Source organism: Plecotus auritus (assembly GCF_963455305.1).
Source record: "Plecotus auritus genome assembly, chromosome: 11".
Classification (NCBI taxonomy): domain Eukaryota; kingdom Metazoa; phylum Chordata; class Mammalia; order Chiroptera; family Vespertilionidae; genus Plecotus; species Plecotus auritus.
The window spans coordinates 45,985,486-46,009,582 of record NC_137777.1 but is presented as its reverse complement, the minus strand read 5'-3'; the positions used below and the strand labels follow the sequence as shown (position 1 = coordinate 46,009,582).

Sequence of the window (24,097 nt, the reverse complement as noted above, 5' to 3'; positions counted from 1 at the left end):
CAGCCATGTGTGTGCCAGAAGATTAACACCCAGGGCTTGTCTTCAGCCCTTCCCTTAACCAAGGTGTCCCTGGTCCCTGCCTGGCTGTGCCTGGGATCCGCACCCCCACCTCTGCTCTTGGCAGCACCCCCAGGCTCTGCAGGGCAGCCTCCACTCTTTGTACTTCCGTTCTCTCTAAGTCTCCCGTAAGGTTGTTGCTTTGCCAGACCTTCTTCCTAGGCCTCTGTTTTTAGCTTTTGCGTTCCGAGTAAAACCAGCAGCTCCTTTGCTGTAGCCACTGCCTGCAGATCCCGAACGGCAAGCCGCTGGTGTTTTGGAACCTGGGGCCTCTGCAGCACCGGGCACGCACCAGGTGGCCTGCTGGCATCCTTGTCCTAACTCTTGCAGAAGCAGGTTCCACACGTGTCTAGGAGCAGCCGCGGGGCCACTGGGCCCTGAAGCCTGGGGCCGCCCGCTTTCTGAGTGACAAGGCCAGAGATGTCTTTTCCAGATATGGTGGCTTCTTTGTTTTGTCATTTTGAACCCGGCTTTTTCCAGACGCCTTTAATTAGGAGATGGGTTTTGGTTTAAATAAAGTCTTTCTTCTTCCTCACTTCTTTTCTTTTTCTTTTCAGGAGCCTGTGTATCCTGTGGTGTGGACTTGCTTTTTCACAAAGAGGCTCTAACTACAATCTTTGGCATGACAACTTAAAGCCATCTTGTGTTTTAACACTCCTTTGCCCTGGGTCAGCCTTTGCTTAGGAAACCAAGGAGATTGAAAACCTTTTTTATGTGTCTACAGGTCTTAGTTGAGGGCCTCACTCAAGGCAATGTGAGAGGAATGTTTATGATGATAAAACTGAGGGAAGTGAGAATGTCACCGTGCAAGGCCATTCTATTGAAAGGGAAGGGAAAGAAGAATAACCAGATGAATCTTTCCATTTTATTTCCCGGCAGATTCACCAAGGCCTGAGAAGAGGGAGACGAAGTGCCCCATCCCCGGGTGCGATGGCACGGGCCATGTGACCGGGCTCTACCCCCACCACCGCAGCCTTTCCGGGTGCCCCCACAAAGTGCGGGTTCCCCTCGAAAGTGAGTACTGCTTAGCCCTAAAAAAAGTAGGTGCCTTGTTGTACGTCCCACAGCATCACCGTGTGATCCTCTTTCTCCTCTAATTTGGAATTAGGAATTGAAATATAAGGTTTTTAAACACTTCATCAAGATAGTTTTCATGTGGCCTGGTGTTTAAAATACAGTGTAGAGATAGAAAACGTGGGAACAGCCAGGCCAATAGGTCATGCAATGACTGGTATTGAGAAGATAACTTGTTACTCATAGTTCCCAAGAGGAGGGGGCAGGCCTCACAGGCAGGACCACCCTGGGAAGTCCCAGGGCCAGTCAGAGGACAGAGTGGTGGTGTTGGGGGGAGGGTGTGGGCAACAGCCTTTATTGTGGTTTCCTGGGAAGGAACAGAGTGAGCAGGTTTAGGACTGGCTAGTTTGACTCCTTTCAGTGGGCTCTGGCCCTGGGAGGTTGGGGCAGGTGAGAGGATCCTGTAATGCCAGAACCCGATGAAAGAGGCAGGGGCGTGAGGGCTCAGAAGTGACTGGTTTGCCATTGAGAAGTGTTTACTGTCTCTAGGGATTAGGTAGCCCTGGGAGGGGCAGTCTCCCCATGGTTAGCAAGGCCCCAGGTATCAAAGCATCCAAGTACAAAGAGTGAAAGGCATGGCCGATACACTGTGTGACTGCACAGTTCTTTCTTACCTGGATGCGTGCTTTCCTTATGCCCATGAGGAGCGTGAGCCGCAGTGCATCATTGAAATGTGGGCAGTGCATCACTTCACCAATGCCCTCTGGACCGCCTCTGCACTTAGGGTCACGGACTGTCTGGGATGTGGTCCCAGGACATCCTACAGCAGCTGAGGGCCCTGGGCAAGAGCAAACCTGAGCTGGTCTCCCCACCCACATGCCCACTGTGAACTAGGAAAGTAAAGGAAAAGGAAGGGACTGCCTCCTAAGTTTTCAAGTGTCTCTGTGTTACATCCTCTGCTTTTCGAAACAACCACAGTGATGGGAATGCTTCAACATCACCTTTCTCAAAAGGTGTTTTTTTTTTTTGTTTGTGTTTTTTTTTTGCAAATCACTGAAACTCATCAGCTCACCACTGCCCCACTGAATTAGCATTCCTCACACTGATGGCCTCAACCATGCTCTTTCACCAATAATTGAATGGCAGTGAGGGTGAGGCGTGGGGGGTGATGGACAAAGAATCAAAATAATGTCTCTTAGGAAATAAAAAAGACCATCTTCAGAACCTCACACTGTGGGGAAAAGATAGAAAGAACAACTATTTGATAAACAATGTTTTCCATTCACTCCAAGGAAAAGCATATAAATATAAAAGGAAGAATATAAGTTTTCAGTTTACGTTAAATATAAGCAGAGTCGTCTCATTTAAGCCTAGCGTTAACCATAATGTGAAGTTTAGAAGACCTCAAACTTGGGCCAGCTTGCGGAATTTAATTGTTGAGGTCCTTGAGTGCTCATTTACTTCAACCCCAATACCCAAGGGGAGGGAGCGGAACGGGTGATGTAACTAAATTCATTTGAATGCAGACTTGAGCAGTCCTCTTGTTCCTGTGTTATGTGCTTATGGGATGTTATTTTTTCCTTTTATGTGACATCTTGTGCTTAGTTCTTGCCATGCATGAAAATGTGCTCAAGTGCCCCACCCCGGGATGCACAGGAAGAGGGCATGTGAACAGCAACCGGAACACCCACAGGAGGTAATTGTGATGCGTTGCTAACCTTTTACATCACAGAAAAGAGTGAGAGGCACTTTCCACCAGGAAAGTAAGAAATTAGCCATGTGTTACCCAAATCACTGCGTCAGTATCAGATACCTGACCACTTGGAGTAGATAAGAAGTATTCTCAATTTGTGCAGACTGAAAAAAATGACCTCATTATTTACTTCCCTAGAAATGTTCATTTAGCAGTCAATGATGCTAACACCAATGTTCAATTTGAAGACCAGGATTACACATTCATGTAGTCATACAAGTAGAACATGTTTCCTTTTGCTGTGAACCCATAGCTGTTTTGATATTGAAAAGAATTGCTTAGAAGTTACCTTGAACCCCATTCTAAAAGCATTAAACAGGTACCCAAAGGGCTTCAATATACTGTGGTTTTGACTATACGTTAGGATGAAGCTAAATATTATTACATTTCATGGAGGTTCATCTCATTGAGATCTCACCTACCTTAAAACACATATTTGCATTTATATACAAATGTATCGTGTATATGTAAATATTTTTGGTGAAAATGCTCATAGTTTTATGTGTATTTTGTATTATGTATAGACCAGGCGTCCTCAAACTATGGCCCGCGGGCCACATGCGGCCCGCCAAGGACATTTATCCGGCCCGCCGGGTGCCACTGCCTGTCCTGCTTAGCAGCCGACTTGTCCCGGGCCCGCAGTGCGCATAGGAATTTGTTCATAGTTTTTTTTTTTAAACTATAGTCTGGCCCTCCAATGGTCTGAGGGACAGTGAACTGGCCCCCTGTTTAAAAAGTTTTAGACTATGTGGTCTGGAGATACTATTTGATTCATAAGCATGTTGCCAGACACCTTCATATTCTATTTAAACTAAGACATCCAATGAAGTCGCTAACATTTCCCTAAAGATCCGAAGATAAATGATGGAGTTATCATGCTAACATCTATAGTTGGATACATTGCAATTGGAGTGAGCACTTTCCACTTAAAATATAGAAGTTTCAGGATAATTTAGTTATTTCTTCCTTAGGTAATATTTTGATTTTTAATATGAGTTTGTTTATCTACCACCTCTGAGATGTGGTTGAGGGATATATGTTGACACTTTAGTTTTTAAAACCCTTTACTGTGGTTAGTGAGCTATTAATGTGACAATGTTTAGTGTGTGCCAGGTATGATGTGAGGTACATGCCAAAGCAAATTATGTTATCTTTTTTTTTTTTAACTAAAATCCTCACCTTTTTATTTTTGACAGTCTTTCAGGTTGTCCAATCGCTGCGGCTGAAAAATTGGCAATGTCCCAGGACAAAAGTCAGTTTGATTCTTCCCAAACTGGGCAGTGTTCTGACCAGGTTCACAGGTATGATCCTCCCATGACACGCCTGGTCCTGTATTCATGTCATGCTCCTACACAACGGGTCTGTCACCTCTCGTGTGCTAGTTCACACTATGGCCCAATATCCGCTGGAGGGGCTGGTCCAGTTGATCATACTGTCACTTAAATGAACTTCTAGACCCTCCAGAAGTTTCACTTGAAATTAATCTAGGCAAAGGTAACATAATGTGGATGAATCTAAAAGAACTAAAGTATATGATAACATATATTAATAAAAAATTTGCATCACTAAAGGCAACCCATCCCACTGGTCAGCTATGGTCTTCCTAATATTTGAGTTGACCTTTCTCCTCAGCGAAAATGCCACCATAAATCACTCATATCACTCAAACTATGTGATACTATATATTCATCCTTCTCTTCCACATGTACATTTAGCTTTTTTAAAACAAAGATTTAATTAAGTTGATAACTATTAATAAAATATATCTAATTGGTCCTAGGTGCACCACAATCTCTGGTAGTTTAGAAGATAATATTTATACCTAAGTAGTAAACTATATATGATGCCATTTAATGTGATGTTATACATTTAGTAATACAAAAATTATATATCTAAGAAAAGTGATTTCAGGATGAAAACAGATGATCAGATCTTCATTGTTACTGAGACACTGAAATGCAAAATAGATAGTAGGAATATTTTTTTTTGAGATTTGGCTTCTATTAATATGTGATCCTATAGATTTAATTAAAAGATTCAAAATAGGCATTCAAATCCCATGAGTGAAGAATGTATGTCAAATGAAGTACATGGATTACTGAATAACTAGCAATATAATATTTTATAACAAGCTTCTTAGTTAGTATTACTGTATCCTCTAGTTTCTCCCTAAGTAGGTTATTTATTAAATATAGAAATAACATTAAGTTTTAATTTGCTAATTTCTTAAAAAATAAATATTGTTTTAGACTGGAACACATGCACCATTAGGGGTATAAACGAAGTTATATACACAATAGCAAGATTAATTCATCACTCAAATATTTTTATATTTCAGCAAAAAAGTTTTTTACAAATCCAGGAAATATCATCAAAACTTTGACATTCTGATGAGTCAGGCATGTTTTGGTAGGAGACACACATGTATAAATATACATAGGTATCCCCCAGAAATGTATACACACTTTGAATGATAATAAGGTCAGTGTTTATTAACATACAGTTCATTTTCAAAATTTAAAAGAATCTACAGAAATGAACAATTTTTTTTGGTCAACACCTGTTTTCAAACTGATTTCTGTTCTGGTCCAGGCACTGCTGATAATGCAAAGCACTAGAATCGCAAGCATCAAGAATCATTTCCTTTGGGATTGGTGCACCCTCAATTTGTCACCTGTTGCCAGTTTTGAACTGTAAACTTTATCTTTTATGTATCCCCATAAAAAGTCTAGTGGATAAATTTTCTTTGTTCAAAGCTTAGTCTGGCTTCACCTATTATTTCAAATCAGTTAAACCTGAAAAAGAGTGAAAATTAAGTGAGTTACCAACTGTTAAAGTGTATACATGTTTTTGGGACACCTTGTATATCTATCTATATCTATATATCTATGTATCTATCTATATCTAACTATATACATATCTATATATATACATATATGTGTATATATATATATTCTAAAAGGTTTATTTGTTTAAATTCTTTTACCATTAGACCATAGCACAACGATATTTGTGTTTTCATTGGCTGGAATTGGTACTACATAAATATGATGCCCTTGTTTAATCCAAATACAGTAATTCTAAAGGAATAGTTAATTCACATTTAGCTTAGATTGGGATAACTTTGTTGAAAACTGTGATAGCTGTGATAACACGGTAATATAGATTCACATGGAAACGATGGCGATTTAATAGCTAAAATGTTGAAATGCTATTTAAACTATTGGTAAATTAGCAAAAGCATTCAGACTGCCATTAGCAAGGAAGGTGAGAAGCCTGAGAAGAAACCCACCACTCAGCCATCAGTTTGCTGGTGCCTTTGCCGCCCCTGTCGGTGCTAGGCTCCTGCTGAGCACGGCCGAGAGGCCAGCACCGCTTCTCCCGAACAGAATAGAGCGGCTTTTCCTCACGAGTTCTAAGTTACGATCATGACTCTTCACTGCTAATCTGATGAACAGGCCTCGCACGCAGAATGTGCACACATTGTCAGTGCCCTGCTAATAGTTCTATGGCACTTTTCTCTAAGGAGCTCCACGTACTAACATCCATCAAGTACTTGCTCCATCAAGTACTTGTGGCATCTGCATAAGATGATGGGAGATTGTACATCTTTCTGTTACCGATGGGAGACTCGGACACACAGAATGAAGCCTCACCTTAGCCACCCAGGGCCCAAAGCGCCTCCCTCTCTCTTACTTCGGGTGCAGAGCTGGGAACACAGGACTTTCCCACAGTGCAGTGTCGCTAAGGGTGCCCACCCGCAGGCATGCCGCCTCTGATCTGCTTTAATTCTGAGGCTGATGTGTTCACCAACAGTTTTACCATATTTCTTTCAAACCCTTCAGGACAAGCTTGGTGAAGCAAATAGAATTCAATTTCCGATCACAAGCCATCACCTCCCCCAGAGCCACGGTGTCAAAAGAACAAGAGAAATTGGGAAAAATACCATTTGATTATGCCAGCTTCGATGCACAGGTTTTTGGTAAACGCCCTCTAATACAAACAGGTCACGGACAAAAACCTCCACCGTTTCCTGAATGTAAGCTTTGAATTCTAATGCTTACTCCAAAATATGTGTATGGTGTGTGTGTGTGTGTGTGTGTGTGTGTGTGTGTGTGTGTGTGCGCGCTTGGGGGGGTGTACTTAAATATGCTACTCACTGCTGGGAGGAGAGAAAATATATTGTACATCGAAATAACAGAAACAACGATAAGTTGATGAGTGTTGCTGATTTTATATGAAGTTACACTGAATATGGTGGTTAATGAATGAATGAATTATGCTATAAAGGTGGTACTATTATCGAGTCTGAATACAATTTTCTAAAGAAATATTTAATTCACATTTGGCTGAGATTGGGATTATTATTTTGAAAATGGTAATAGCTATTATAAGAGAGTAAATTTGACTGAGAGTGAAATTTTGAAAATTTAATAGGTAAAATATTGAAATACCACTTAAAACATTACTTAATTAGCAAAAGTGTTCAGACTGAAAGTAGGAAAAAAAGTGAAAAGTCTAAGAAGAAACACAGTTTACTGGGGGAACAATGTGTGTGGCTATGGAGATATTTACTCACAAATTGAAGAATTTATATAGAAACATTTAAAATGTGCTAATACTCTAATGCTAGCACATCCACATGGAAGATGTGTTCATAACTCAAAGATGCTCTAACATATAAAACTTGACTGTTTTCCTAACATTATTTTTCAAGTTGTTTAGAGTCTTTGAATATTTTAATGAAAAGGAGAGAAAGTGACATTGGCACTAAAGCCAGGAATGATTTTTTCATTATAGCAATTTAGGGAAGAAGCAAACTAATTTTCCACTTTGAGTCCTCCATAGACCATGAATTATATACAACATTCCACAAGTCTACGAAACCCTTTGATCTCACACCTCTTCACCAAGACTGAGTGCTCCCGGAACACAGAATCTTTGCTCATTCTGTGACAGTGACCTCCTCTTTCTAGGAACTAGGACACTGCATAAGACCCAACAGTGGATAAAACCAGGCTTGGAATGAGTCTCTATCAATGAGGAGGAGATTATACTCCAAAATATGCTTTGCCTATTCTTACCAAAAATAGGTACCAGACACCATAAGTAACCACTGAAAACCTGTTAGATTAAGGAAAAAATATCACACACACACACACACGGGCGCACACACACGCAGAGTATGTTTTGTATCTATCTATGCAATTTTATGAATAGTTTCATTAAAAATATGCAAAACACACACATGTGCATATCTGTTTAATTCTGGTAAAGCTGGTTACTAAGAGCTATCTGTATACTCATATAATATCAATATTGGTTTAGAAATGTGAAATATCCAGTGATATTTTCATATTTTTATGTAGGGAGAACGTTTGGTAAATTTTCAAATTTTGTTTTATAAAAATAATGATAAAACATTTAAAATAAACAATATGGACAGCAAAATGAATAACTAAATGCTTTTATATAACCCCCCATTAAATCCTGGGTGTGCCTCCTGTAATCTTGAGTGATGTTTTCAAACACCCAGTGAAGGGAAGTATGTACAATTCCATCTCTCAGCAACGCCTTGGTCCCACAACAGAAACATAAGACAGAAACTCCGCCTTGATATCTAAGTTGCTTTTCTGTTCACCTTGAGCGCATGTTCTCTGTCCTTTGCTCATCATGTGCTACCAGAATATGCAAAATGCCAGCTCATTAAAGACTCTGCCATCTAGTCAGTTGCATCTAGTTGGAGGAAGAACAACTTCTACTGGTTTAAGTACAAAGCAAACCTGGGTATCAAATAAACAAAAACACAATTCCATATCTAAATGGAACTTGTTATTGTGAAAGCAAATATTGAAAGGATATACGTGTATTTTCTCTACTGGAATTACTTGTCCATTCACACACAGTTTACAGATGTACAAGCCTTAGCCCTCTGTAGGCCCTGATGTGTTTTTGCTGGAGTGGTTTTTAATATACAACCTTTGCCCCAAATGCTTCCAGTGCACCTGGAACCCCATAACATTAGCTCTGGAGTTTTTGCCATAAGGTGTATAAATACAAAAAATATTAAGAGAATAGGCCTTTTTTTTTTTCTCCAGCAATCACACCATTTGATCTGTGAACTTCTGTGAAAACCAATCGGAATAACCTTCCTTGAATGTCCCAGTGCCTAATGGATCATGCTTTAATTTATTCTTCACGTATTTTAATGCAAGAAGTTATATCTTTAAAACAAATCTGTTTAATGACTGGCACCACGTACATGCAATTGCTAATCAAATCTCTTTTCAGCAGCGAAGCATTTTTCAAATCCAGGGAAATTTCCTAATGGACTGCCGAGTGCAGGCGCCCACACACAGAGCCCTTGCCGTGCCAGCTCTTACAGCTACGGTCAGTGCGGCGAAGACACCCACATAGCAGCAGCTGCTGCCATCCTGAACCTTTCCACCCGCTGCAGGGAGGCCGCAGACATCCTCTCCAGCAAACCACAGAGCCTGCATGCCAAGGTAGGCCCGTCCAAGAGCCTGGAGGGGGGCCGGCGACTGAACCGCGAGAATAAACTGCCTTTCATGTTCCTGACCACGTGCACTGCCCTGCCGCCCCCACCCCTAAAGCACATCCCCTCCCGGTCTTAAGAAGAGGGTCAGGGGCACAGGGACAGGGATGAGCGTGGCCGGTTCCAGGAGGCATGAAAGAGGGGCTGTTCTGGAAGGGGGTGCCCCAAGTTGGGGGAGACGTGAGCTGTAGAGACTGGCTGGGGAGATGTGTAGCTTTCAAAGTTACGTTGTGTGTTTTTTTTTTGTTTGAGGAGTTTGGCACACAAGAAAAGAGGGTTGCCATTAAAATCAGTCTGAACAAGGGAAGCTTTTTGCTGTGTGCAAATCAGCGATGGTAGGAACTGTATGATTCAACAGTGACTCGTAAAACCTTCGCAAAATTGACTCAGGGCACTTTGTGATTGCATGTGACAGCTAGCCCAAGGTGCTGTCGTGTTCTCAAAGGACATGTAGTAAAACCTGGACACATTAAATCCACAAGAGATAGTTCAGGGGGACTTGAGGACTTAGGGCATTCAAATCCAAAATCTAATTCTAGGAGGTTCATGAAGATGCCACATTTCTGAAGCCTTAGAAGTTAATTATATTTCTCTAATGACCTCACCTTTCTAACCAACAACGAGAAGTCCACATGCGTGTTTATGATACCTCGATGACAAGAAACAGAGGCCCTCCATGTCCTGCCTTTTGAGAAGGAGGGGTTGATGGGCTGCGAGTAACAGTGATCCTCCCCAGAGGGAGGGCAGGACTGAGCCTGCCATCAGCCTCAGCCGGAGCCAGGAAGTCCTACCTACACAAAGAGCTCCGTTAAAATAAATCAGTTCCTACCCAGATGACTGAAGGCAACTGAAATAGAGTGTGGGCTTATTTGGAGAAGAGATCTTACTCCTACTTTCAGTGAAAGAATCTTGTGTTAAACGCTAACCCCAAGATTCAGGCGATCAAAGGATATTGGTCTCTTTGCCAATTAAGCGCAGCCCCATCCCCAGTGTGGTCAGCTGCTCACCTGCGCCTGCCAGGCCTTCAGGAGAGCGGGAACACAGTGCTATGGAGCATTTGACAGAAGAATCGGAATTAGCTTCTGGACAAATCTGAGCCAAGTAAACCCCAGGAAGAGTTGGTGGCCAAGAATCACTCAAAAACAATTTTTAAACAAATGAGATTCTTAAACAAAGAAAAATACATCCTCTAAAAAAGAAAATACCAAGTTATCCAAATTCAAACGATGCCAAGTCAGAAATTATTTACTTAAATAAATGACCTAGGGTGCTTTAAAATGCAACTTCAGTTATTTTAAAATTTATTTTTAAATCTGAATAATTTTTTTTCTTTTTCAATATGCAGGTAGTTGGAAAAATACTAAACTATTGTCCTTCTTAGTGCTTTATTATTTCTTTGTATAGGCTGTTCTATGAAAATAAAGGACCAATGTTATAATGATTAGTGCTGCTAAATCACTTGAGTAAAAGATTCTAGGTTGAATGCTTTCCATGTGCACATGTAGATATTATTTTTGTTCCTCAGAATTCTGACTTTAATCTTAATTAATACACTCCTGTGTTCTATTAATTGATGAAGCCAAACAATGAATCAAAAATGACTAAAATCTGAGAGCATTTTCCCTTATCAATATGTGTTCTCTTTTAAAAACACATTTCTGGTCAGAAAAGTGACTGTTAAATTGGCTTATTTCAAAAATGCAAATGATCGACTTCCTGTGTACGTTCTTCTGCTCCTACTGGGCGCACGCTGAGTGCCAGTGCTCCCCTGTGGAGCAGATGCACCTGCCCGGGGGGACAGGGGCTCAACTGCTGGTCTCAGCCTCCCAGCTGCCAGCCCAGTCTTAACTGCAGAAGCCAAATCAGCGACGTGATGATGAAGATGGAAGAGGCAGGAAGTGCATAGATAGATAGATAGACTTTTAGAAGGAGTTTGCTCTTCTGGAAGCTTTCTAAGCCATTCCCCCATGAAAATGACCTCGTTTGACATAGTGGTTGTTAAAACAGGCTGAAGATGGCACCTCAAAAATGTCACTTTGTAAGGAATCCTTCTCCCAGGCACACATTTGCACACAACTGTAGCAATTGGTAGAATTCTGTCCTCGTCGGATCCTATTTTCTGAATAAAGAAGAGAACCTCATAAGTTCCTAAAACCACAAAATATAATTTTTGTAGCAAAAAAGAAAATCGAGAGAGAGAGAGAGAGAGAGAGAGAGAGAGAGAGAGAGAGAGAGAGAGAGAGAAGAGAGAGAAGGAGAGAGAGGGAGAAAGAGAGAGGAGAGAGAGGGAGAAGGAGAGAGAAAGCCAAAGTAATTAACCCTGAAAAATGGCCTCTGACAAACAGTGCCCGTTGTGGACCGTGTGTGTTGTCAGCATTGCACTTTGCTCCGTGCCTTTTACTTAACGTTGGACTAACCATCTTCCCCTCCACATTGAGTACTAGACTGCTTCTCTTTCCACTAGGTTTGCTTTTTCCTCCAGGGCAGGTTGTTAGCATGTTTATTTCGGAGAGCAAACAGCCATAGATCTCTTGAGTTCCCGACTCAGAACCAAGGATGCAGACATGTGAAGTTTTCCCTTCCTCTTGACTTCTGTAGCCAAGCATTTTTGATGTATAGAGAGACAGTTTGGCAGATGGACTCTTAACTATATGGACCAAAGGTGTTGAAGTGCTGGCCTGCGCAAGCCCCGGTTAGAGTCCATCACAGGCCCTGCCTTCCAGAAGCTTACAGACAAGGCAGGCACAGTGGTTGTCCCAGGCAGAGGGCTGGGTTTTCAGAGGCCATGATCCTCGTGTCCGGGTGTGGATGGGTGGCTTTGCAGAGAATTTGATCAGAACTTGGGCAGGAGCGGATTTCTCATTTTCCTTCTCTCTCCATCCAGTCTTTTTTTTTTTTTTTTTTTTTTTTTTTTAACGTAAGCAGCTTCTCTGAAGTCACTTAAGGAGCCCAATGAGAGAACAACATTATAGATCATGATGTCACTCAGGCACAACCTTCTTAACATCAAGCCTAAGGACAGTAACCTTGACATTGCCTTCCTATTCACCTGTTGAGGTGAATATAGATTTTTTTTTCATGCTATTTGCAAGCTCTCAACTGATTCCAAGTTTAGTGGGAGATCTGGATTCTTGATTTGCAAAATCCCTACTCTAATGGAAGATAGAAGCAGAGGCTGTTTTCAGAGTGGCAGGAGAACTTTGAGTTCTTAACACTAAAACAATGAAGAGTGGGCGTTATGGATATTCTAAAACCTTCTCTTTCTGCAGTTCCTCAGCCCCGAGCAGCTCTCCACCCAACACTGAGACACTGTCTTCATCAGCCCCTTCCCAACACTGCGCTGAGGATATCAGTACTAACACCCCCGCCCAAACTCAAGTCCATTGTATCGGAATATAACTTGTAAAGGGATTATTCATTAAAATACAACCTGGCATGAATGTAATACATCCACACTGCCAAAAATTACCCGTATATGTTTTAAGTATCTCTTTGAAGAATCAAGTCAGGAGAAACAATAATATCAATACTTAGTGGATAGCATTAGAGGTAATTTTGTGTGAGGTCTGAGCCCTCTTTTGATTCTAGTACTTACATGTGTTCTAAGATTTATATAATGTCCTCTATTTTAAGTTGGAATTCATATGAGTTTGTAAAGCATACATGGACCACAGCCTCAGACACTCTCCCTTCGGTCTGGTGACTGTTGCTACTGATATTAGCAGAGAATTCAGTCAAATGGGCAGCAGGCATGGAGTGAGCATCCTGGGAGTGTGGAGTTTGCTGAGTGCTTTCCTCCTGCCCCATAATAACACGTGCCAGCACGGGTCAGAGACCCTCCCCATTTTTCTTCCTCCCTCCCCCTCTCATCAGCAGAGGTAGAAACACGCTTCACAGTCTATCTTTATCCCGGTCGCTGCTGCTTGCCAAGCGTTCTGTTGTTTGTTTTGGTGTCTCCCCCACCTGTTTAGACAAAGTGGCATATGCACAGTGTGCCTTAAAAGAAAACAAAAAATTGACACTTGCTTGAAATGTTTAAAGTTCAAAGTCTGTTTTGTGCTTGAACAAGGCCGAGAAACAACACGATATCACATCGCCATTCTTGCTGCCTGGTATCAGAAATAGCCTGGTGGCTCCCAGGGTGGTTAGAATCCGAAAGCGGCCTTTTCAGTAACTTTACACCATGTACTGTGTGTAAAATGCTATAAGGGACTCAGGTCAAGGATCCCAAGGAACCAATTAATACATGTGTAGGGAAAATAGACATTTAATAACTGGTGCTTTACCTCTGTGCACAGTAGCATAGAAACATGTCTCTTTGGTATTCAAAAACCCAAATTATTATTATTACTAGAGGCCCAGTGCACGAATTCTTGCATGGGTGGAGTCTGGCCGGCCTGCCCCTATCGAGGCTGATTGGGCCAGGCCGGGGGGGTGGGGGGGGGCTGGGGAGGGGTTGGAGGTGCTGATCAGGGGTGGGGCCGGCTGGGGGGGAGGGGCCACGGGTGGTTGGCTGGCCGGCCTGGTCAAACTCCTGGTTGAACCCCCAAACTCCTGGTTGAGGGGACAATTTGCATATTAGCCTTTTATTATATAGGATTAGTTGTCATTCACTGAATACCTGTTATGTACCAGGCACTATAAACTAGCACTTTGCCCACATTAATCCTTTTTAATCTTTCTAGAAATTCCATAAAGCGGATATTATCATCTCATTTTGCAGATGAAGAAGCAGTGGTACAGAGATATTAAATAATTTTCTCCTAGTGGCACAGCTATGAATGTTGGAGCTGCAATTTGAACTCACACCTGCTCCACTTCTCATGTTTTTAGAGAGCTTGTCCTGTGTGGTATTCAGACTGCTGGCCCACCAACCATTTCCACTCACTGTGATTCCAAGTCCCAGACAAAGATTTTTGGGAAATTCCATTTTAATTTTATACATTTTTTCAGACAAAGACTTGGGGGAAATTTCATTTTAATTTTATACCCTATGGCAGACACCTATTTTTCCTCTGAATTCCATCATTCTATTTATATTGAGTACATTTCACTGGTTTATACTCTTAGTTTAGGAGTTTTAATAGTCAATTACTATTTAGTAAGAAGTAGATATTTCTTTTTTCCCCTTATTTTTAATAATCTGCCTGCTTTGAATAAGATTTCAGATAGCTTTCAATTATTTAAAGATACTCCCCAAATACCATGACGCTAGCATGAAAGAACACAGGCCAAGAGATGAACATGAGGGAGGGGCTAATTCCCGCAGAACCCTAGGCTGAGGGACACTTCATTTTGCCTGCCCTTTTAGCCAAGTCAAAAAGGAAAAGGTGATGGGTGACCTACCTTGTATTAATAGAAAATTTTGCCAAATATGAAAAACAATGGCTTATCCTACCAATATTTTGAATATTAATACTTTTTATAATCAGAACATTTAAAGCAAAAATTATGATTTTGCTTCTTCAACTGTATTGTCATCTTTAATGTATGGTAAAATTTTTAATTGTTGAAACAATGCACTATTTTCATTTGCCTGGAAAGTATTGGAGGGAATAGCCACAAGTCCATCCTCTAAATATAAGGGCCATACTTTGTGCAGTTTTCTTTTTTGTTCTTCTGGAAACAGGTTTCTATTTACTTTTTTCCTACTTGTAAGCATAGTAGAAATGCCAGTTGTTTCCTGCTTTCGGTGGTAGGTGATATGTCTTTTCCACGTTGCTACAAAGTCCTCATAATTATTATTTCACAGGTAGCATAATGTGTCATTAAATAGATGTAGCATAATTTCAGTAATCATTTCTCTGTTGGTGTACAACTGAGACACTTCTTATTTTATAGGGCAGATAACAATTACAATGAATAATTATCTCAATTTTCAGTTTAATAATTTATAACATTTTATTAAACCACCTTTTACTACAGATTTCTTATACACATAAAATAAGCTCCTCGGAGGCAGGAACAAAGTATTTTTTCAATTTTATTTTCCCCCAAATATAGTAGCTTGAAAATATTAAATGCTTTATCAGCAATTTAATGAATGAATAAATAAATCGCAGGTAACATCTTTAACTTGAAAGTGGCTGAAATGGGTAAGATGGTGTTTGATAGGCTCCCAAATTGGAAAGAACATGAGTAGTAATAGACTTATGCCTACCCTCAAGAAAAGTTAAAATTTAAACTTAAAGATCCCAAATAGCACTTTGAGAAATTAGAATATTAGAAGTCTGGGGTTGGGGCTCCATATCAGCTGAAGGGCTATTTTCTCCTCTTACAGTCCCCCCACCCTATCTCCTCCCCCCTTTTATCCTGCCATTTGGAGTTTCAGACTCTGGAGAGAAGTGATGTCCCCTGATACAGCTCTGAATAAAAACCCATGCAGTAAACGCGTGATCCAGCCATCGACGGGCAGAAAGGGCCCCTTCCCCGGGACTGTGTGTGATTGTTGAATGCATCTGTGTGCTCGCTTAAAGCCCATCTGTACCCTGTTGCCCAAACGTGCTCTCTCCCAGTCAAGTCAGGTGCTCAGAGCAGCCGGCTGGAGCTTGGGCTGCCGAAAAGTGCCTCTTTTAAACATTAGGAGTGATTTTTTTTTTTTCCCAACCAGCACACGATTACTCAAGATGTATACTCATAACAACTCTATTTTTTAAAAATTTACTATTTGGAACTTTTTCCCCCCCTGTGAAAACTAAAATACATATTAGCGTTGCCTTGGGATAATTGATATTTTTCAGTGAGCTCAAATCTGCACTATTTGTGGGTTTTGTACTATAAAATTCTGCAGCCCAGTCACATGGCTCCTTTTTCCTAAGCCATCTGTCACAGAGGTCTGGAATTTCATGTGAATGTTAGTTGTACAGTCTTAACCCAAGTTTTTTTTTTTTTTAATGAAAAAATGCCAGCAACTATGGCATTTAGCACTTTACGTTGGTTATTAAACTTGATTACTATAGATCTGTTTTATTGCTATCGTTACATAGCAGCTATGAAGCCAATAATTGCCTTGATATGCTCATGACAGAATGCATTGTTGTATCATGGAGAGAGCACATGGCACTGATATGGTTAATATCTTGGGTTTTTGTAACTAAGGTTTATTAATGCTGGTATAAAAATGTATTTGATGTTATACAGATGGCATAAGATGTTGTGGTTACTAAGTTATTATCCCGGATAAGCTGTACTGTCAAATTCAGGGCTTAAAACTATCACAGGAGATTAAACTATTTACTAAAAAGGACAGAAAGATATAGCCAAAGCATCTTAATACAAACATATTAGAAGTGTATTTACCTCCCACAAATGCAATAAAGCATATCTGTCTCACAGACTGAGAGCCTGAAAATAGGAACTTTACAGGTAGAACAAACACACAGAAGAGGCGATTTTAAAAGATATTTTTATTGATTTCAGAGAGGAAGGGAGAGGGAGAGAGAGATAGAAACATCAACGATGAAAGAGAATCATTGATGGGCTGCCTCCTTCAGGCCCCCCACTGGGGACAGAGCCCACAACCCGGGTGTGTGCCCTGACCCGGAATCTACCATGACCTCCTGGTTCATAGATCAGCGCTCAACCACTGAGCCACGCCGGCCCGGCTTCGTTGTCTAAATCAGGGGCAAGCCGTGAGCCCAGCTACCCTGCGTGGCCCACACCTGAGTGGCAGCTGTTGGGGTGGGGTGAGGCTGTGGGGGAGGTGCAGGCACAGTGTAAATGGGGAGTTAAAGTCAATCCCCTGGGGATCCTGCTAACATATTCAAGGCCGCCTCCTGCTTTGCCAGCCTAGAGGAAAGAGTACAGGAGTCATTCAAAAGTTAACCGTGAACTGACGGATGATGGTGAAAACGCCAGAAAGATCCTCATTGGACCCACTTAGGAAGATGACCAGCGTGTTCTTCCCAACGTCTGGCAGCGCTCCCAGTTTACGATGCCAGGAAAAACCTGCCTGAGCAGGGACCTTGCAGAATATTCAGAACACACGGGCATGTGGACCTCAAAAACAAAGCAAGAAAACCTTAGCCAAAGGGTGTCCCCCAAATAAACGCTGTGAGGAGGTTAGTTTTGAGTCTTTTACTAAGTATCTGGAAAATACTCACCTTTCTTCTGAAGATCTGACTGTAGAACTGAAACCGTGAGCGGCCACCCTGGCAGTTGCTACCCAAAGGCCCCCAGAGTGAATCTTGGTTTGCACGTCTGCCTCCCCCAGGCTGCCTCCCCACAACTGAACAAAGCTTTTCCGGTTCAAGTAACCCAGGGTAACATGTTACTTTCATGTTAATCTAATATTGCAATAAAAATTCTCTTCCGGTTGGTTATTTTTCCATATTTCTCATGTTAGATTAATATTGTGATTTGGGCGGGGGGCGGGGGAGAGGTATACTGTTGTACCTTTTTATAAAGTCAAGTATTAGTGCTTTAAAGGATGGATTGCGAGTGAGAATTCTGCAAACTAGGAAAGAAGATTTAAAGCTAGACTTTAAAAAAACACCTACCAGGTTTAGCCAGTACATTTAGCATTTGGAACATCTTATTTATATTCAGCTTGCTTTGTTGAAACCCAGAAGCATGGAGCTCACTAATGGGGCTGCTCTGAAAAGTCTGCCTAAGAATCGAACATTAACCAAAGCAAAGCAGAAAGTGACGTTTAAAATCAGATACACTTACACAAAAGCTGGCATTTAAGATTATCCCTTAAAAGCTCCCCGTGGCTAAGCTATAACAGCAAACAGCTTAAATGTGGTTGTTTTTTCTGTTTCCTATGTATACCAGGGATCCGAGATAGAAGTGGATGAAAATGGTACATTGGACTTGAGCATGAAAAAAAATCGAACCCCGGACAAAGCCGCACCCCGAACTTCCTCTAACACGTCTATCCCGACTCCTTCCTCTTCCCCATTCAAAACAAGCAGCATTTTGGTCAATGCAGCGTTCTATCAGGCTCTGTGTGTCCAAGAGGGATGGGATGCTCCTATCAACTACAGCAAAGCTCATGGGAAGACAGAGGAGGAGAAAGAGGTATTGTTCAGTATGTCGATAAGTTTAGGAAAGCATGATTAAAGAGTATTATTGGCTTTTTTTTCTCCTACATTATTTTTCACCGTGCTGTTTAGATGATACATCGTTCTGTACCTTGTTTTAGATTTTGGTAGAGGGTTAAGTTTAAATTTCAGAGGAAATTTATAAGTAAATCCAACTTTTCCTGTTACTTGCCTAAAATAATAGGTTATTATTGTGGGGAAAAAAAATCTTTTTTGATTAATCCTCACCCGAGGATATTTTTCCATTGATTTTTAGAGAGTGGAAGGGAGAGGGAGAGACACAGAGAGAGAAACATCAATTTGAGAGAGACACATCGATTGGTTGCCTCCCACCCTGGGGAATGAGCCTGCAACCAGGTATGTGCCCTTGACCAAATACGAACCTGAGACCCTTCAGTCCACAGGCCAACGCTCTATCCACTGAGCCAAACAAGCTAGGGCTATTATTGTGAGTTTTATCTCCATTATGGCTACAATTGTGTGAACTGGGCCAGAGATTACATTATCTATCCCTTCAGATACAGCCGCCTGTCATTATGAATTCTTTCTGAGCCAGGAAGTAGAAGATGAAACCAATTCAGGGACAAATAAGAATCATGTCAAATGCATTTCCTCGGTTTTGTGAAGGAACTGTGTTAGCAAAACTATGTGCTGTCTGCCTTGCAGATTCACCCAACCACAGATGGAAGATATTCAGAAGAAAGTTCCGTTGTTGCTGACATGTGCTATGTAGTTAAACCAGTGACTGAATGTGTGCTGAACATGTAGAGACATTTCTTCCTTGTTATTATTCCCTAAACAATATAGTACCACAACTATGAACGTTGCACTTACATTGTGTCAGGTATGATAAGTAATCTAGAGATGATTTAAAGTATACAGGAGGATGTGTGTAGGTTCTGTGCAAATACCTCAAGTACCCATGGATTTTGGTATTTGAGGGGGTCCTGGAACCAATACCTGAAGACCCCGCGGGACAGCTGTATGGAGTCATTGGGTCACATGCGGGATGACTGAGTTGTCCCAATCCCAAAGTCAAGAAGATGCATTCACGTACTTGGTTATCTTAGAGGCGCGTTTACTCCTGCAAGCCAGATGTCGTGACGGTGCAGGAGTTCCTGAAGCCTTCATCTCCCTGCTTGGAGCCACCTGGCTTGGCCCAATTAGCATGACTTAGTGTCGTTCAAAGGAATTCATGGCCAGAGCCCTCTGTGGTTTAGACTCTCTATCACTGCAAATGTGACCCTAATTGCTACAGTAAGTGATTCTCTTTTGCTTGTTTGTCAGGAAAGTTATAGATACTTGCCAGTTTACACGTTTCAAGAACCGAAAAAGCCATTCTCTTTGGAAGTATGCACCACCTTTTTCAGGTTTTTGAAGTCCAGAGACTTTAGGGGAAGAGTAATTTCACTTTAGCATATGCTTTAGCATCTCAGAATATAAGTCAACGTAAACAGCAGTGATCTCAGATGGGGTTGTTTGCAATTCCCCTCTCCCCGCCCTCCTTCGTTCCCTCCTCCCCTTCCCCCCTCTCTCCTTCTCTCCCTTCCTCCCTTCTTTCCTTCCTGGAGCACATGTTCACTGGCAGTATTATCTCTATGTCCAGTCAGTAAGGTAGGCCCTGAGGACGCAGTCCATTCTCCCACCACGTATGTGCTCAATCTAGCAGGAGGATTGACATAACAAATCCCGCTGAAGCAGGAGCAGGCACACAAAGTAGAAAGGAAAGGCCGACCCTATGTGTCATGGCTGGGGACAGGTTCCTGGGAGTCCCGAGGACCCAAGGCATGCTCTGTGTCACCAGCACACACAGCATTCCAGGAATGAAGAGGGAAATTGATATAGCAGCTACTTCTGATTAGATTCTGTCATGCTGGACTTAGTCACTTTATTATGCGTGGCTTTTAAGAATGTATCTTAGAGTGTTGAGGGATGGTCTTAGTTAATCTATCCTAATTGTATTTTAGAAGAACAGTTTCTTAAAATAACGTATATTTGACTTTAATAAATATAAAACTGACACATACAAAGTATAAAAGGCTGGCTTACCGTAAGCGATGACCACAAACTGACAAATGTGTTCCTCCCACCGCATTCCACCCACCCCCTACCCCTGCCGCCTCAGGCTCCTGTCTATTTTTATAACCCAGAACCTGCTGAAATTCATAGTAACTGATCAAGCATAGTCATGATGAGATCCAGATTGTTGATTCAATCCCACTTCATACAAGTCAGCTTTAGAAAAGGGGTGTGGGGTACCCTCCAATTCACAAGTCTTCTGAATCTCCAGCCAGTCGATTGCTGATGGGATGGTGGCCTATCCCACCCACGCCACTGATGGGAATCCTAATCCAAGTGATAAGACCTGTTGCTGGGGGTTCAGTAAAAGTCGTATGTCACGTGAAGGACAGTGCTTTGCAAAGTCAGCATAACTGCATGCTTATTCTTGGATGGATCCTGCTGGGATAAAACCCACCATGTTTGAAAATGTCTCAAGGCCATGTGCAGGGGGGGGGACTCAGGCTTTCTGGCCTCATCCTTGTGACCGTGCTGTGATGGGCCATGGTCAATGTTCGCCGGACATCCTTCTATTCCTACAGAGTTAGACAAACGGATCCAGTCCTGAGTTAATGAAGCAAATTTCAGACAAGTGGGCTCTCATTTCCATTTAGGGTCTTGTGTTTGACATTGGTTATAATTCTATGCCCTCCGCAACAATGCCAACACTGTACCTTTTATATGCTAAGAAACTCCTCCCATTTGGGGGTCTAATTAGTGCCTAAGGGCCTTTGCTACACTTTTATCACTCAGCCAGAAAGTGAGGTTTTATAACAAATAGTTTGTTTACTTTCCAATCTTATTTTTTTGCATAATTCCAAAAAAATGTGGATTCACATTGGCAGCTTTTATAATTCAATAGAAGTATGTTCTTATCTAATCCTTTATCAATGAGCATGTTTTATTTTCTGGCAAATTCATGGGGGAAAAATGGATTTGTTTAGATTCTTGCTCTTTTCGAATGGCTTACTTACTTCAGGTCTGATAGTACAGACTTTTACTTCTACAGTTTGCAACCTAAATAATCTAAAATCTGGAATTTAGAAAGTATGTGGAGATTCAATGCCATTAAGAAGAACAAAAAGGAATTTGAAGATGCTAAGTGAGTTCTTGGAGTCAAAGTGCTTGCCCTAGGTTTGAGTTGACAAAATAGGTTTTAAGCTTAATGCTTTTTACCACAGTTATCTGACATGGGTGAGCCATTGCCTGGGGAAGCTACAGCCAGCAGGGACAGGCACAAGAAAGAGTGCTTCTGGATCACCTTAGCCCCCAGTACGTGTTCTCACCTTTTGTTCTTTGTTCCTTTATCTGTGACAAGGTAATCGACTGATAGAGAGTATTTTTCACATCCTGTTCTGAATCTTGAAAATGAGAAGTGAGATACTTAATAGGTATTATTTTGCAAAAGTAGATTGCATTCGATGTCCTCCTTGGGAAGGTATCAGAGGGATACCTTGTTCAGAAAAATAAAAATAAGGGATCTTTATACTGAGATCTATATATTGAGAAGCAGGATTATTATCAATGTTTTTAGAGGAGAAAATTGAAGCTCAAGGAGGGAAAGGTATTGATCCTTGGTCATGTAGAAATTAAGTAATGGGCTGGGCTTCCCTAACGTGAAGAGAAGGGAGAAGAGAGAAAATAGAGAGAAACAAAAGAAAAAATAATATACCAAAAAAATGGAGACAACTAGGGGATATTGAAAAAAATTAGAAAGGAAGAAAAAAGAGAAGAAGAAACAGTATGTGGCAAGATTGGTGGAGGCAACCGTGGTCTACAGTACTTCTCAGAATAGCAGGATCCAGAACTATAGGATGTGACGACACAAGTTAAAAGGACTGGTCCACGCTTGTCATTTTCAATGAGCTTTACTGGGATGGCTGCACATGGCCCAGCGATATATTGAAGACTATCTTGTGGTCTGTTCCTGCTCCCATACCCCCATCCTGCCTGTGGCCACCTCCATCACATCCCCATCCCACCTCACATGAAGCACATACATCGACACACAGGCAACCAGAAATTGAGCGATTATTTCTAATTCATTGTTATCTAGTTCATATGCACAACAGTTGCTTAATTTTGGTGGCAATTTTCAGAAAATATTGTCTGTCTCTCTCAGTGAAATAGCCTGTCCAGATGCCCCCTAAAAAATTCCTGAATCTGGAAAAAACTCAAAATATCTCAGAAGGAAAGTGCTGAGAAATAACTACGGCTGTCAGTTTCATTCAACTGTCAGTTCTCCAACAATTTCAGGGCTTAAAATGTTAAAAGTGCCAGATGCTATTATCTGTTATTCATGCTACCATTATGTTCTGGTCTTTACTAAAATCCATATAAACTTCCATCTGTACATTAAAGGAATCTCATTGCATCCATGTCCTCTCTAAACACACACATATATGCCACTTTCTTTCTTACATAGCCATAGTATAAAAATATTAACTTCAAAATATTCATTTAAAAATAATATTATTTAATGATATTTTATATAATGAAAAAATTTTTATATATTCTTAGAACTTATTGTTTTACTCCGTCTTGTTTATGAATTTATCCAATATAAAATGCTTCTGTAACAAATGAAGAATTTTCTTAGTGATGGCCATCTGTATTTCAATATCTATGTTCTCTGCAAGTGTTTTAAGGGCAATATGCTGAGCAAAGAAAAGGAAGAAAACAATTACTTTATAATGAAACTAGAGGCCTGGTGCACAAGATTCGTGCACATGGGGGGAGGGTCCCTCAGCCTGGTCTGCACCCTCTCTCAGTTCAGGAGCCCTTGGGGGATGTCTGACTAACTGCTTAGGCCCGCTCCCCCCAGAAAGTGGGCCTAAGACATCCGTTGGACATCCTTAGCGCTGCTGAGGAGGCGGGAGAGGCTCCCGCCACCACCACTGCACTTGCCAGCAGCCCAGCTCTGGCTGAGCAGTACTCTCCCTGTGAGAACGCACTGACCACCAGGGGGCAGCTCTTGTGTTGAGCATCTGCTTGCTGGTGGTCAGTGCGCATGATGGCGACCAGTGGTTCCACCATTCGGTCGATGTGCATATTAGCCTTTTATTATATAGGATTGCATACATAAGAGTTCACAGTTTTTAAAAGAAGTTTTTAAAATATTTAAAAAGTCATACCAATAAAATTGTCTTATTAAAGCATTACCACATATTACTATACCAAACAAAATATCATATACTCTGCAAGCATTATTTTGTATGCATTTTAGTCAAATAACTTAAACTTTCATAACTGGTCATTTCTTTCAAAGGCCCCTATTTCCTTGCTTTCTATAATGCACAGATTCAGCAGTTGAATAGCTGATAAGCTTTACATGTTCCTCTATAACTGTTCATACCTTCTTAGAGATTCTTTGTTCTTTATCATAAAAAAATAATAAGATGGCTTTTTACTTTATGCCATTTTTGTGAGAACTTCAATATCTATACAGAAAAACAAAGACTGTTCTACATTGAGACTTATTACTGGACTTAACATTTATATCTGCTTTCCAAAAGCCAAGACATTTATAAATTATAGTAGAAAATGCTAGCTAGGCTGAATCAAGATAATACTAAATGGAATGGACGGTGATATTATTAGGTTTTACATCTTATA

General features: G+C 41.2%; 1 protein-coding gene across 6 annotated transcripts in view; it reads left to right on the top strand.

Annotated features, from left to right (window-relative positions):
* Positions 1 to 24,097, top strand: part of ST18 (ST18 C2H2C-type zinc finger transcription factor) — an 88,116-nt gene that overhangs the window by 38,639 nt on the left and 25,380 nt on the right. For all 6 annotated transcript variants that reach the window (XR_013959287.1, XM_080646204.1, XM_080646205.1 and 3 more), the window contains 6 exons: positions 937 to 1,071; positions 2,677 to 2,767; positions 4,021 to 4,125; positions 6,670 to 6,863; positions 9,116 to 9,330; positions 18,156 to 18,401. Coding sequence is in view for 5 of the 6 variants with exons in the window: in XM_080646204.1 (XP_080502330.1) it covers positions 937 to 1,071; positions 2,677 to 2,767; positions 4,021 to 4,125; positions 6,670 to 6,863; positions 9,116 to 9,330; positions 18,156 to 18,401 (986 nt within the window). In the remaining variant the exon portion in view is untranslated. The remainder of the gene's footprint in view (positions 1 to 936; positions 1,072 to 2,676; positions 2,768 to 4,020; positions 4,126 to 6,669; positions 6,864 to 9,115; positions 9,331 to 18,155; positions 18,402 to 24,097) is intronic.